Consider the following 14,267-nt stretch of genomic DNA (forward strand, 5'->3'; position numbering starts at 1 on the left):
AGCTGAAGCCTGTCTAACAGTATAAAAATGTCTAAAATGACTACAATCTCAGAAGCTGCTTAAAATAGGAAATTATTGTAAATTGCCAAAGTGCCACTAATTCAATTTAATGGTGCAAATGCTGCACTTATATATATATTTTATTCTTATCATTTACAAATTTAGCATTCTTTATGCAACATTAAATACACTATATGCCAAATAATCACTTAATAACTGATAAAGACCACTTGCGAAGGTATTTATTAAACATATGTTTTTCATGAAGCATTCAATTTTAAAATTAAAAGCAGTGCTCTCTGTAGTTTTCTAGCAAGAATGTGTTTAAATGGTCACTTTAATAGAAAAATGTCATCATTGTATAATTGTATCTCCTGGATATATGAGATAATATGGCTGCTTATACCCAAGAGCAAAGCTAACATTGGCGATTATAGGAAGATCAGAAAATACACATATTAATAAACAGTTGCTAATAATTTGATGAAAAATGTACTTACTTGCCGAGTGCGAAACATTCCATTTTAACAGTAGTTCCCTGAGCGGCTGTAAATGTGTAAGGGAAATGGACCTCAATTTTCGGCTCATATTCTCCCATCACACCTGGGAAATAAACAGTCGTTTTACGTATAAAATTAACATCGCGTTTTGAGTTTGGCAGAATCTTTTATGGTTCAATCAACTGTTATGGGCGGGAACAAATACGCTTGATTGTAAAATGAAATGACAACATATAAAATACACATCAAATCATTTTGTACAATACAGATATGCAGTGTAGCGTTGTTCAATTATTTAAAAAAGGAAAAAATACTAATTCATGTGAAAGGAGTCTACACGGCTTTGGCCTTGTACCAAATACAAGGTATCTGACCCCTTATTCGGAAACCCGTTATCCACAAAGCTCCGAATTACGGACAGCCTGTCTCCCATAGACTTCATTTTTATCAAATCATTCAGAATTTTAAAACTGATTTCCTTTTTCTCTGTAATAATAAAACTGTACCTTGTACTTGATCCCAACCAAGATATAATTACCCCTTATTGGGGGCAGAACAGCCCTATTGGGTTTATTTAATGGTTAAATGATTCCCTTTTCTCTGTAATAATAAAACAGTACCTGTACTTGATCCCAACTAAGATATAATTACCCCTTATTGGGGGCAGAACAGTCCTATTGGGTTTATTTAATAGTTAAATGATTCCCTTTTCTCTGTAATAATAAAACAGTACCTGTACTTGATCCCAACTAAGATATAATTACCCCTTATTGGGGCAGAACAGCCCTATTGGGTTTATTTAATGGTTAAATGATTCCCTTTTCTCTGTAATAATAAAACAGTACCTGTACTTGATCCCAACTAAGATATAATTACCCCTTATTGGGGGCAGAACAGCCCTATTGGGTTTATTTAATGGTTAAATGATTCCCTTTTCTCTGTAATAATAAAACAGTACCTGTACTTGATCCCAACTAAGATATAATTACCCCTTATTGGGGGCAGAACAGCCCTATTGGGTTTAATTAATGTTTTATTGATTTTTTAGTACACTTAGGGGCAGATTTACTAATCCACGAATCCGAATCCCGAAAGGGATCCCGAAACAAACATTTTGTGACTTTTTCGTCGCCATCGCGATTTTTCGTATTTGTTGCAACTTTTTAGTCGCTGTCGAGTCTTTATCGTATTTTGTCCGACTACTTCATTGCCGTCGCAATTTTTTCGTATTGAGCGATAGTAAACGGCGGAAAAACCAATCTGATTTTTTCGCGATGGTGATGAAAAAGTAGCGGAAAATATACTAAAAAGTCGCGACGGTGACAAAAAAAAAAATCGCGAAAATACCGATCATTACAAAAAAAGACGCCTTTGGACACCTTCGGACCGTACTGAAAGACCCCTTCTCTGGAATACCCTTGGTCCCGAGCATTCTGGATAATAGGTCCTATACCTGTATATGCATTTTCAATATATTGGGGGGATATGATAACTATGTATAAATATATAAGGGGATCATATAATAACCTCTCTAATGTTTTTTTTACCAGTAGGTCCTTCCAACGGACACGAGGGCACCCACTCCGTTTAGAAGAAGGGAGGTTCCATTTAAACATTCGGAAAGGGTTTGTCCAGGTCATGTAGAAGTCAATGGGAGTTGTCCTGTAATAATCTTTATATCATTTGGGATTTTAGAAGTTTTGTCTTTTTTTTTGTTCATTTGTAAGTCCACAAAGATTTGTGGAAAAACTTAAAAACCCCCCAAAATGTCTAGTTTTCATGTTTTTTCTTTCATTTCACATTTGAATTCAATTGTGCTTTTTCAATTTCAGTTCAATGGACTAGCCATTCATGGTTTTAGTGGCAATTAATTTTTTCATGGTTTCAAAAAACTCTAAAACCACAAAACTCAGAACCTTGATAGATTGTAAGCTCTACGGGGCAGGGACCGCCATACTCTTGTGTCTTTGACTCTTAACTTATTGCAACTGTATCTTGTATTTATCTGTATTTATTGTTATACTCTGTATTGATCTATTATTATCTTAATAACCCCCTGTTCGTATTAATGTATTCTACTGTACAGCGCTGCGTACATAAGTAGCACTTTATAAATAAAGATATACATACACATACATAAATGGGCCTCTAAGGAACTAATTTAACAAAATTTGAGATCACGTTTCTTGAGATCTTGATTTTTTTTAAGTTTTCCAAACCAATAAAAATTCAAAACAAAATAATTAGAAAAAAAAAAAAGGAAGAAAAACATTTTTATATAAAACATAGGGGCCCATTCACCCAAAATCATGCACTGAAGGATCAAAGTCAGAAAGGTTTTCCTGCCATTTATGATTGTTCGGATACGAAAATTTTGTGACTTTCGGAGTGCAAATACGTTATTATCGTGACTATTCCGATTTTTTCGTAAGCATTTTCATGACATTTCCGATCATCAGAAGTTATCATATCTAATCCGAATTTTACCCATTTCGGGATTCGAACACGTGCTTTGATGAATCAGCCCCATACCAAAGATCTGTTTAAGTCAATGGGAGGTGTATTTAAAATATTTGTATTAAATTAAAGCCATAAATGTGATGTTTCCTCTGCTTCTAGAGTTTACTAGACCAATTACTGCTCGTTAGATGCATTGCAATACTGGAATGCTATTTCTGTTCATTGGTGCCGGAGATTAAGCAGATTAAAACATGGAAACTTTGATAATTTTGCAAAAAAATCACACAGACCATTAGACTTTAGACTCCCCATTAGACTCAGTCCATATAATAGTAGATAAAGACAGAAATAGCAGCAAAATGCTAAGCTAGAGTGACCCTCTGGCAATGCAGCACAATGCCTACTTTTACTGTATTAGTAGCGGCGAGCACCGAAAAATTCACAAAACAGCAAAAAATCAACTTTTTAGTCCCCTGCGTCTTTTTTTGTGTCTTTGTACCCTCCAACAAGCCAGGAGGCCACTGGGAACATAATCAAAGGGGGTTGAGGAGCAACATGTTACTTGTAAGCCACTGCTTGGGGGTCCCTGCTCCATAAGAAGTGTATCTTTTCTATCCTTATAATGAGTAGGGATGTAGCGAACCTAAAAAAAAAAGTTCGCAAACTTACGCCAAAAAGCGCGAATATTCGCGAACTTTGCGAACCCCATAGACTTCAATGGGAAGGCGAACTTTAAAACCTAGAAAAGCCATTTCTGGCCAGAAAACTGATTTTAAATTTGTTTAAAGGGTGCCACGACCTAGACAGGGGCATGCAGAAGGAGGATCAAGGGCAAAAATGTCTCTAATAAATACTTTGTTGAAAAAGCGTTGCGTAAAAACAGGCAGACCTAGCGGAAATACGTAGCGTTTTTTGCTATTTTGCGCTATTGGCACCATGGAAACGGGATTTGCTTACACCAGTACTAGGCTGAAAAACGCCATGTGTGGTTGTGCAGCGTTTTTTAGGCTGAGAAAAAACGCAGAGAAAAAACGCAGCGGAAAAAAACGTGGCGAACCCAAATTGCGAACATACGATGTTCGCGCGAATTAGTTCGCCGGCGAACAGTTCGCTACATCTCTAATAATGAGGCTAGGTGCAAGTGTGAGAGGGCTTAGGGGTGAAGCCCTTAAGCTGGCCATACACGCACCGATAATATCGTATGAAACCTCGTTTCGTACGATATTCGGTGCATGTATGGCAAGTCGGCGAGACGACCGATATCGCAGGAAGCTGCTGATATCGGTCGACTCACTGATTGGGTGGGTTAAAAGACTTTGATCGGGCGCCATAGAAGGCAACCGAGCAAAATCTGCCTTCAGGGCTGAATCGGCAGAAGGTGGTAGAAATCCTATTGTTTCTACCTCCTTATCTGCCGTTTCAGCCCTAAAGGTTAGTGGGCGATTGGAGCGATCTTTCGTTCGACAGATGGTTGCACGAAAGATCGAAAATGGCCACGTGTGTGGCCACCTTTAGTGCTCATTCAATTACTTATGCCTGGGGTCTTGCTGCACTCTGCACCTTACTCCCTAATGAGGGGGCACGAGTAGTGATGAGCGAATTTTTTCGCCAGGCATGGATTTGCAGCTAATTTCTGCATTTCGGCATTGGCAAATTGTTTCCCGAAACTTCTGTGAAAATTTGCAGCGGAAAAATTAGTTGCACAGAAATTTTTTTTGTTGTGCGTCAAATTGGGCACAGTTGCCTCAAAATTTGGGCACAGTCATGGCAAAAATGTGCGGCGACAAAAACAAAAGACTTGGGGACAAAAAGGCCCCAAAAAAATCACGCGACAAATGTGTTTCGTGAATTTTTCACCGTTTAGCAAATTTTATGGCGAAGCAAAACGGGACAGATTCGCTCATCAATAGGCAAGATGGTTGTTTCCCCTACCTGCTACTACTGAATACAGCACTGCCACACACAAGCTCAATTTTGGAGCACCAAGACCTGAGACTATTATGGAATGTGCAGGACAGGGTGCAAATATGCTCATTTTTTAAACTTTGCACCCTGCCAGAACTTTGTAAATGGGGCTTATAAACTTTAGATCAAGAAAAAAAGCAAAGAGCCATTGCAATGCGGCACAGTGTCGCCTCTAGTAACTTAAAATATGTTCATTTAAGTTTGTTCCACATGTTCTATAATGCATTAGTCACCAAAATCAACTGTTTGTCGAGATCCTCCCTTTGTTTCGCCGCTTTCCCTTTGTGTCTGGAGCATTTCACACTTTAAATAGATTATCACATCTACAACTTGTTTCTCCCAGGAGACTCTCAGACGCGGAGAATTTATCTTCCTCTTTTAGATTTGTTTTTCAACAGACTCTTTCTTGCTCCTGCGGCCGTATTAATCTCTGCCTCTGCAACAAATGTACCCTTTGATAGTCACGGCACAAACGTCCGTGAGAAATGTCAGAACTTTGTTTGTGGAATTGGTTTCATTTGTTAGTTAAAATTAGGCAGCCCAGAGCGTAATAACATTGATATAATCCATTATCGCTGTATTCGGCTTGGAAACAGGGTGCTGGGAAATCGGACAAAAGGTTTGGGCGGCATTATGCATGACTGACATGGCAGCGGAAGATGATTGTGTTTCCATAAAACAATGAATTGTCGAGTGACACAAAATCTAAGGCGCAGGAATGTTTCAAATCAATTGTTAAGCAGTAAACTTCTAACTACCGCAGCCCCATGGGTTTACTTAGTTTATCAGCTCCCAACAAGGTTGCTTTGCCTAATTATTAGCTTGTAATTATTGTAAATCAGCCTGCAAATCATTACTAAAGGGATACTGTCATCTCTCAGTTATACTTTTTAATTCTAATACTGCAATGTGGTGCCCTTGCCCAGGGCCTCCATTCTTTGTTAATGATTAAAGTATTGTGGTGAGTTCTGACTTGTGCAGAGTACTAGTGACATGTGCCGAGTACTGACTTGTGCCAAGTACTGACTTGTGCAGAGTACTGACTTGTGCAAAGTACTGACTTGTGCAGAGTACTGACTTGTGCAAAGTACTGACTTGTGCCGAGTACTGACTTGTGCCGAGTACTGACTTGTGCAGAGCACTGACTTGTGCAGAGCACTGACTTGTGCAGAGCACTGACTTGTGCAGAGCACTGACTTGTGCCGAGTACTGACTTGTGCAGAGTACTGACTTGTGCAGAGTACTGACTTGTGCAGAGTACTGACTTGTGCAGAGTACTGACTTGTGCAGAGTACTGACTTGTGCCAACTAGTGACATGTGCCGAGCACTGACTTGTGCTGAGTACTGACTTGTGCTGAATACTGACTTGTGCCGAGAACTGACTTGTGCCGAGAACTGACTTGTGCCGACTACCGACTTGTGCCGAGCACTGACTTGTCCCGAGAACTGACTTGTGCTGAAAATTGTGCACAAAGTCACAAGTATTTTAACCATTTGCACAAAGTGATGCAAATTTGTATCAGGTGAAAACATTTGCTCATCCCTAAAATAGTTTTTTGGTTATGTAAGGCTAAAGAAGCCAAACAAGGTAAAGAGGAATATGGAAGCCTGAACTAAAACATGGAGGGGTCTTCATGAGGTAGATAATACGATCACCAGTACACATATAATGCCAATGTATTATAGACATCTGCTTATTTGTTAAACAGTCACAACAAAGGGCAAAGGGGGTGGGTTTTAAAGAGGCCAGCATCTCTAGTTAATGTATGGTAGTAATGATAGCATTAGTGAGGTTGGCTACTGATGTTTGGGGTCAGGCCTGGCTCACAGCTGCTATTCTAACTCATCCCACAGGGGTTTGGTTGGGTGTTTAGATCAGGTGAGGGCTCAGTGCAGGGCAGTTAAGTTCTTCTACTTCCATCTCAGCAAACCCATTCTGTATGGACCTTACATTTTGCATGGGGTTATTATTCTGCTGATACAGAAAGGACCTTCCCCAAACTGCTCCTACAAAGGAAGGAGTTGCCAGGAATGTCATTAAATGCTATAGTGGCCCTTACTGTATATCAGACAAGATAGCTTTGTGTTAGGGAGCCAATGGGAACAGTGAGAATGGGTTAGTACATACAATTAGCCGTACAGTGTATATCCCTATGCTGCAGCATCTGTTACTTTTGTTGTTACGGAACAAACTGAAGCAATCAGTGTGTGTCTCAGGCTGGGGATACATAGCGGTTTATTTGCTTTGGTTTAGTGTGGCTTATAGAATTTCAGTGAGAAAATAAATATAAATATTTAACTGACCTTTTTAAAAATATAACAGAACTTGAGAAAGGTTTTCTGCGGGAGGCCACGAAAACTGATCCGCTAATGATCCCTTTTAGAAGAAAAGCGACTGTAGAAAATTCCACATTGTGTGAGACAGGCTAATCCCTTATAAATTCCGACCAATTTGAAAAATATGTCACAGAGTGATATTTCCCAGCACTGTTACATATCAGAACTGTTCAGGTATAATGTCACAAACAGTCACTTGGCATTGTTGCCTTTTACACAATATTTGGGCTGCAGACATTTCAACAGTCAGATTTGTTTAGTAGAGAATAATACTGAGCTACAGAAATAACTGCCCTTTTGTGTAGTTCCGTGAAGAGAGGAGTAAACATAGAAATATAGAACTACAAGGTACTGTTTACCCTATATTATATATATATATATATATATATATATATATAAAAATAATCGTCCGTAGCTGGCACACCCTTCAATACTTTGTCAAAAATTTATTGAAAACATATTGTTTTTAAAAACCAATGTTTCGGTCCTCATTAGGACCTTAGGACCTTAAGAAAGGTTCCAATGAGGACCGAAACGTCGGTTTTTAAAAACAATATGTTTTCAATAAATTTTTGACAAAGTATTGAAGGGTGTGCCGGCTACGGACGATTATTTTTTGTATACTCATATTTTGGCTGTGCACCCCGTGGAACATTGAGCCTTGGAGTGCTGACACTATCTGGATATATATATATATATATATATATAAAAAAAATATATATATATATATATATATATATATAAATATATTAAACTATGCAACCAACAAGCCACATATTTATCTATGTTTAAATGTTATCCTAGGGACTAAAAAATAATATCACCCAATTTTATCTACCGCATCCATGACCCAATTGGGTAAAGTTTTACTCATTTGACTGCCTAGATTTTAAGACCCTATGGTATAGGTTGGTCTGGTATAGGTTGGGGAGATGACAGATTAAAGGCAAGTTGCAGTTAATGTACATATTTAGTAATATTGCACTATTTTTCTTATCTATATATTAAACCAATGGAGATGTATGGATGGACAGGCAGTCAGCTAGATAGATATACAGTTTAAGACAAATATATGATAGGGAGGATAGATAGATAGATAGATAGATAGATGACAGATAGATAGATAGATAGATAGATAGATAGATAGATAGATAATATGTAGATGTATAGATGAAAGAAAGAAAGATGATAGGTAGCTAGATTGAGATAATAATTAACACAGATATGCAAATAGGCAGATAGATTATAGAGAGATAGATAGATAGATAGATAATATGTAGATTTATAAATAGTGATAATACATAGACATATTGATATATAGATAGATAACATATAGATAGATTAGATAGATAGATAGATAGATAGATAGATTGATAGATAGATTAGATAGATTAGATAGATTAGATAGATAGATAAATAGATAGATAGCTACATAGATAGATGATAGATAGATAGATAGATAGATAGATACTGTAGGGAGCTGAGCAATGATTCGCAGCACAATTCCACTTTCTCCATTGGTGGATTTTTTTTGCGAAATCCCTTGCAAAAAAATTTTCTGAGTGAGGAAAAAGTTGCAGTCGCATCAAAAATGTTGTGGCTGTGTCAAAAAAAATTGTGTTCGCAACAAAAATGTTGCGCAGTACCATGTTTTGTGAATTTTTCAGCGAAATGGGACAGATTCGCTCATCACTAAGATAGAGAGAAATTATGAGATGATGAGTTAAAATAGAGATGGAAAGTTAGAGAGATGCAGAGAAATATAGATACTGTAGGAAATTAGAGGTATGGAGAGATGAAGAGTTAGAGAGACAGAGAGATGGAGAGTTAAAAAAAGAGATTGAATCAATATATTGATTGATCAATAGATAGATAGATAGTGGATAGATAGATACTATAGATAGATACTATAGATAGATACTATAGATAAATAGATAGATAGATAGATACTATAGATAAATAGATAAATAGATAGATAGATAGATAGATAGATAGATAGATAGATAGATAGATAGATAGATAGATAGTGGATAGATAGATAGATAAATAGATAGATAGATAGATAGATAGATAGATAGATAGATAGTTAAAAAAAGAGAGAGATAAATAGATTGATCAATAAAAAGATAATCAATAGATTAGATAGATAGATAGATAGATAGATAGATAGATAGATAGATAGATAGATAGATAGATACTGTAGATAGATTTTGACAGCTTGATTAAAACATACATAAAATGGTACTGGTCATTTTAAAGAATACTGAGATTATCAAAGCTGAATTACTGCATGACCCTGTTTATGGGAGGATTGAATTAAATTTATATTTTTTAGTACTTTCAAAAACCTTAAGGGAAATGTACATCAATGTTAGGCTGGAAGCTAGGTATATAAATCACTAATGGTATTTCTTCTCTTCCCCGTACTTTAAGGGTAGCCAGAAATAATTGCTTGGATACAGCGAGAGTCAGAGATCACAAAAACATATAAAGGAAAAGCATAAAACTCTGGTAACAGTTCCCGAGGAAAGAACGCCTAAAAGCAGCGCTGCAGCGGGGGGTGATCCTGAAGGTTAAATACAGAATATCCTTATGGCTGAGAGTAAAGCTGGCCCTACACTGAAGGGGATGCTCATTCGGGGACCTTCGGTTGTTTGGCCCACAGGATTACAATAAGGACCACTGCAGAGCCTTCAAAATCAAGAGCCCAATGGCATTTTCAGTCTTGCACTAAAGATATCTGTCTGATACCCTTCAGTAAGGCCATTGTTTTGGCATATGTGGGGCAATACTTGGGGCAATAAGCTGCCTATTGTGGCCGAGACAGCAGCTAATATTATCCCATGAATACCCACCTTATATTACATTGATGATAGCCAACTATACTTGGTTGTTAGCCATTACATAGCAGCATAAAGTTATAGCATAAAGGCAAATTATAAGGGTCACTTACTATTTCCCTGGAAAGAAGTGCAAGAGCACTAAGGGGGGGGGGGGCAAAATGGGATATTAGTAGTGATGGGTGAAAAAATTCGGCAGGAATGGATTTGGGGCAAATTTCTCCATTTTGCTATTGGCAGATTTTTTTGCAAAACGAGCGGCAAAATTCGCCGCAGGAAAAATTCAGCGAGCATCCAAGAATTGTCGCCTGCGTCCAAAAATTGTCACAAGCATCAAAAGAATTGTTGCGAGCTTCAAACGTATTGTTGCGTGTCAAAAGAATGGTCTTCCGCCAAAAAGAATTGTCTCTCTCATCAAAAGAATTGTCTCTCATGTCAAAAAGAATAGTCACTCTCATCAAAAGTATTGTCTCTCGCGTCAAAAAGAATTGTCTCTCTCATCGAAAGAATTGTCTCTCACGTCAAAAAGAATTGTCTCTCTCATCAAAAGTATTGTCTCTCGCGTCAAAAAGAATTGTCTCTCTCATCAAAAGTATTGTCTCTCGCGTCAAAAAGAATTGTCTCTCTCATCAAAAGTATTGTCTCTCGCGTCAAAAAGAATTGTCTCTCTCATCGAAAGAATTGTCTCTCGCGTCAAAAAGAATTGTCTCTCTCATCAAAAGTATTGTCTCTCGCGTCAAAAGAATTGTCTCTCTCATCGAAAGAATTGTCTCTCACGTCAAAAAGAATGGTCTCTCTCATCAAAATAATTGTCTCTTGCTCCAGAAAGAATTGTCTCTCTCATCAAAAGAATTGTCACGCTTCAAACGTATTGTCGCACATCAAACAAATTGTCGAGCGCAACAATTTTTTGACATGTGACATTTTCCCTGTTTCGTGAATTTTTCGCCGGTTCAAGAGTCTTTTAAAAGATTTGTGAATTTTCCGGCGAAACGGGATTCGCTCATCACTAGATATTAGTGCTCATTAGTGTTCAGCTTGTATGGGATGGATAGGGGCGGGACGGAGGGAGGATACCAACATGGCTCCCCCTCATGAATACAGTGCTGCTAAATTCAATAAGTGCTGTATTTATGGGGGAGGCCACAGATCTCTGCCTGAAAAAGAGCACAGAGACTCAATAATTCACCAGCAGAAAGCAAGGTGCAAAAACATGGGGGGACTGCTCCTAATTTTTGTACTTTGCGCCCATGCCTTCCATGTTATAAATGATCCTTAATGTGTCATAACTCACAAGTGACATCATTGCCCACCAATTATACCCAAATCCTGCTTAGGATCCTGTCGTTACTTTTAATAGAAAACAATTGAAAGGCCCATTTAATAGCTGTTTCCATTAATACTTTTCATTTGTTCTTAAAGGGATACTATCATAATTTTTATGATGTACTTTGTTTCTAAATGACACTGTTTACATAGCAAATAATTCCCTCTGCCATTTAACATTTTATTCCTGAACTGCTTTCAGCGAACCTGTCAGGCGCAGCCACAGATGGGTGGCTGGCAGGTAGGAGCTTATATGCCGTGTAATATGGGTACAGGGGGTACTTCACTTATGGATAGCCAGGAAACAAGTTATGTTGCTGAAACATGATTTATTAATGAAAATAGAGTAATAACAATATGGAAGTCCTTACAACAGGCCAGTGGTCAGAGGCAGGCAGAAGACGAAACAATCCGTAAAACAGGCAGAGGGTCAGGACTGGCAGCAAACAAGGAGGGTCCGGAATAACGGGCAGTGGTCAAAGGCAGGCTGAAGGCAGGGAGAGTCCAATAATCAGGCCGAGGTCAAAACCGGGAGATCAAACAGAGGTAAGGAACAGGAGTCGTAGAACAGAGTAAGGTAACGGAATCAGGCAGGTATGCGGGCAGGAGTCAGGCAGGAACAGGGACTGGAACAAGCAGGTAAGGTCACAGGAACGTAAAGGGCTTAATGATCAAGCAACCAGGGGTAGCTTGTGACAGGCTTATAAAGCCCGTTAATTGACTGATTGGAACCATCTGGGCTAATTAAGGGAGGAGAAGGAAACCATAAACACAGAAGCAAAGAAGAGGGGTTAACAGAATGTACAGGGCTGGATGCCCAAGGTCTCCAGTGGCTCAGTGTGGTAATGCAGAACCTGCCTAACATAGAGTCCTGAGTTCTGGTACAGGCGGGTCCTGACATAACCTATTGTTTCTCCTACTCCCATGTAACTGGAGGAGTCCCAAGCCGGACTTGGATTTCTTACTATTGAGTGCTATTCTGATACCTACTGGGAGCTGCTATCTTGCTCCCTTCCCATTGTTCTGCTGATTGGCTGCTGGGAGGGGAGGGGGGGTTATCACTCCAACTTGCAGCGCAGCAGTAAAGTGTGCCTGAGTCTGAGCTTTCAGAAGGAGCCAGCGCTACACATTAGAACTGCTTTCAGCTAACCTATTGTTTCTCCTACTCCCATGTAACTGGAGGAGTCCCAAGCCAGACTTGGATTTCTTACTATTGAGTGCTATTCTGATACCTACTGGGAGCTGCTATCTTGCTCCCTTCCCATTGTTCTGCTGATCGGCTGCTGGGGGGGGGGGGGGGGGGTGGGATATCACTCGAACTTGCCGCACTGCAGTAAAGTGTAACTGAAGTTTATCAGAGCACAGGTGACATGCTGTGGTACCCTGGGAAATGAAGAATATGGCGAGTCCCTTGTTAAATTTCAAAATTCCAAAAGATCCAAAGACAGACCCAGAATTTCTTCCTTCTATCTCTAAACTTTATTAGTGAATAAAGTTATGCAAAATGATAAAAGAGTATTAGTGAAGTTAATATCAGAAGGCATTACATTTATACAATGGGATCTCTAATCTTTTTAGATAGACTATTACATTGTTTCTCTGTAAGCCCGCTGGAGGTGAAATTGAATTGCACAAAACCCAACGATAGTCAAGGACATTACTGAACAAACAAGGTATGTATTCAGCTTATTCCAAAGCCACTGAAGGATGTTTTTTTTATTACATTTGCTTTGTATCATGAAGATAAGTTCCCCAATGGGACATACAGGAGAATAATATAAAAAAAAAAAAGATTGATAACAGAAAAATTAATACAATCTTGCAGAATTTGACATGGAGATTTATCACCTTCTATTTCCATAGATTAAAAGGTTGTGAAGAGCGAGAGAGAAGTATTTGTTAAATCAGTCCCCCTTGGGCTGCCCACAGAATCAGACTACGTGAACTGGGATGGTGGGATTGTGGTATTAAGACCCAGAAGAGCAAATGAAGGGCGTATAATTCACAGCCACGTTTAGTAGTACTGAAAGGGTTAAAAGCCGAAATGCATTTGATCAACTACTTTTTATTCCCTCTTACCTAGTGAAGTATGATGGCTCAGTATGAGCTCTATATACCCCCATGTCAGGAACTGGCACATAGTGGCCGCCTGTCCCCGGGGTTAAGCCATAGGAGCCACTGTGACTGTAACCTGCCAGTTTATCTAAATAACTTCTCTCCTGTCTATTTCCTGGCCAATGCCCATGACCCAGCTGCAGGCAATAGCACATTAAGGGGCTATTTAACCCTGCCTCCTCCAACAACCTGTGCTGGATCATTAGCCTTCCTGCTTTGTCCTTGCAGTGCTATCTAAGTATCTTGTCCGAGTACCCTGTCCGAATATCCTGTCCGAGTACCCTGTCCGAGTACCCTGTCCGAGTATCCTGTCCGAGTACCCTGTCCGAGTGTCCTGTCCGAGTGTCCTGTCCGAGTGTCCTGTCCGAGTGTCCTGTCCGAGTGTCCTGTCCAAATATCCTGTCCTAGTACCCTGTCCGAGTATCCTGTCCGAGTACCCTGTCCGAGTACCCTGTCCGAGTACCCTGTCCGAGTGTCCTGTCCGAGTGTCCTGTCCGAGTGTCCTTTCCGAGTGTCCTGTCTGAGTGTCCTGTCCAAATATCCTGTCCGAGTGTCCTGTCCAAATATCCTGTCCGAGTGTCCTGTCCGAGTGTCCTGTCCAAATATCCTGTCCGAGTGTCCTGTCCGAGTGTCCTGTCCGAGTGTCCTGTCCGAGTGTCCTGTCCAAATATCCTGTCCGAGTGTCCTGTCCAAATATCCTGTCCGAGTACCCTGTCCAAATAT

At 39.4% G+C, this 14,267-nt stretch overlaps 1 protein-coding gene across 1 annotated transcript in view; it reads right to left on the minus strand.

The window, feature by feature from the left end:
• The window catches only part of cntn5 (contactin 5), a 778,158-nt gene that overhangs the window by 201,210 nt on the left and 562,681 nt on the right, over positions 1 to 14,267 (minus strand). Inside the window, exon 10 of the mRNA XM_018091747.2 lies at positions 501 to 603. Coding sequence (XP_017947236.1) covers positions 501 to 603 — 103 coding nt within the window. The remainder of the gene's footprint in view (positions 1 to 500; positions 604 to 14,267) is intronic.

This window comes from Xenopus tropicalis, chromosome 2 (assembly GCF_000004195.4).
Source record: "Xenopus tropicalis strain Nigerian chromosome 2, UCB_Xtro_10.0, whole genome shotgun sequence".
Lineage (NCBI taxonomy): Eukaryota > Metazoa > Chordata > Amphibia > Anura > Pipidae > Xenopus > Xenopus tropicalis.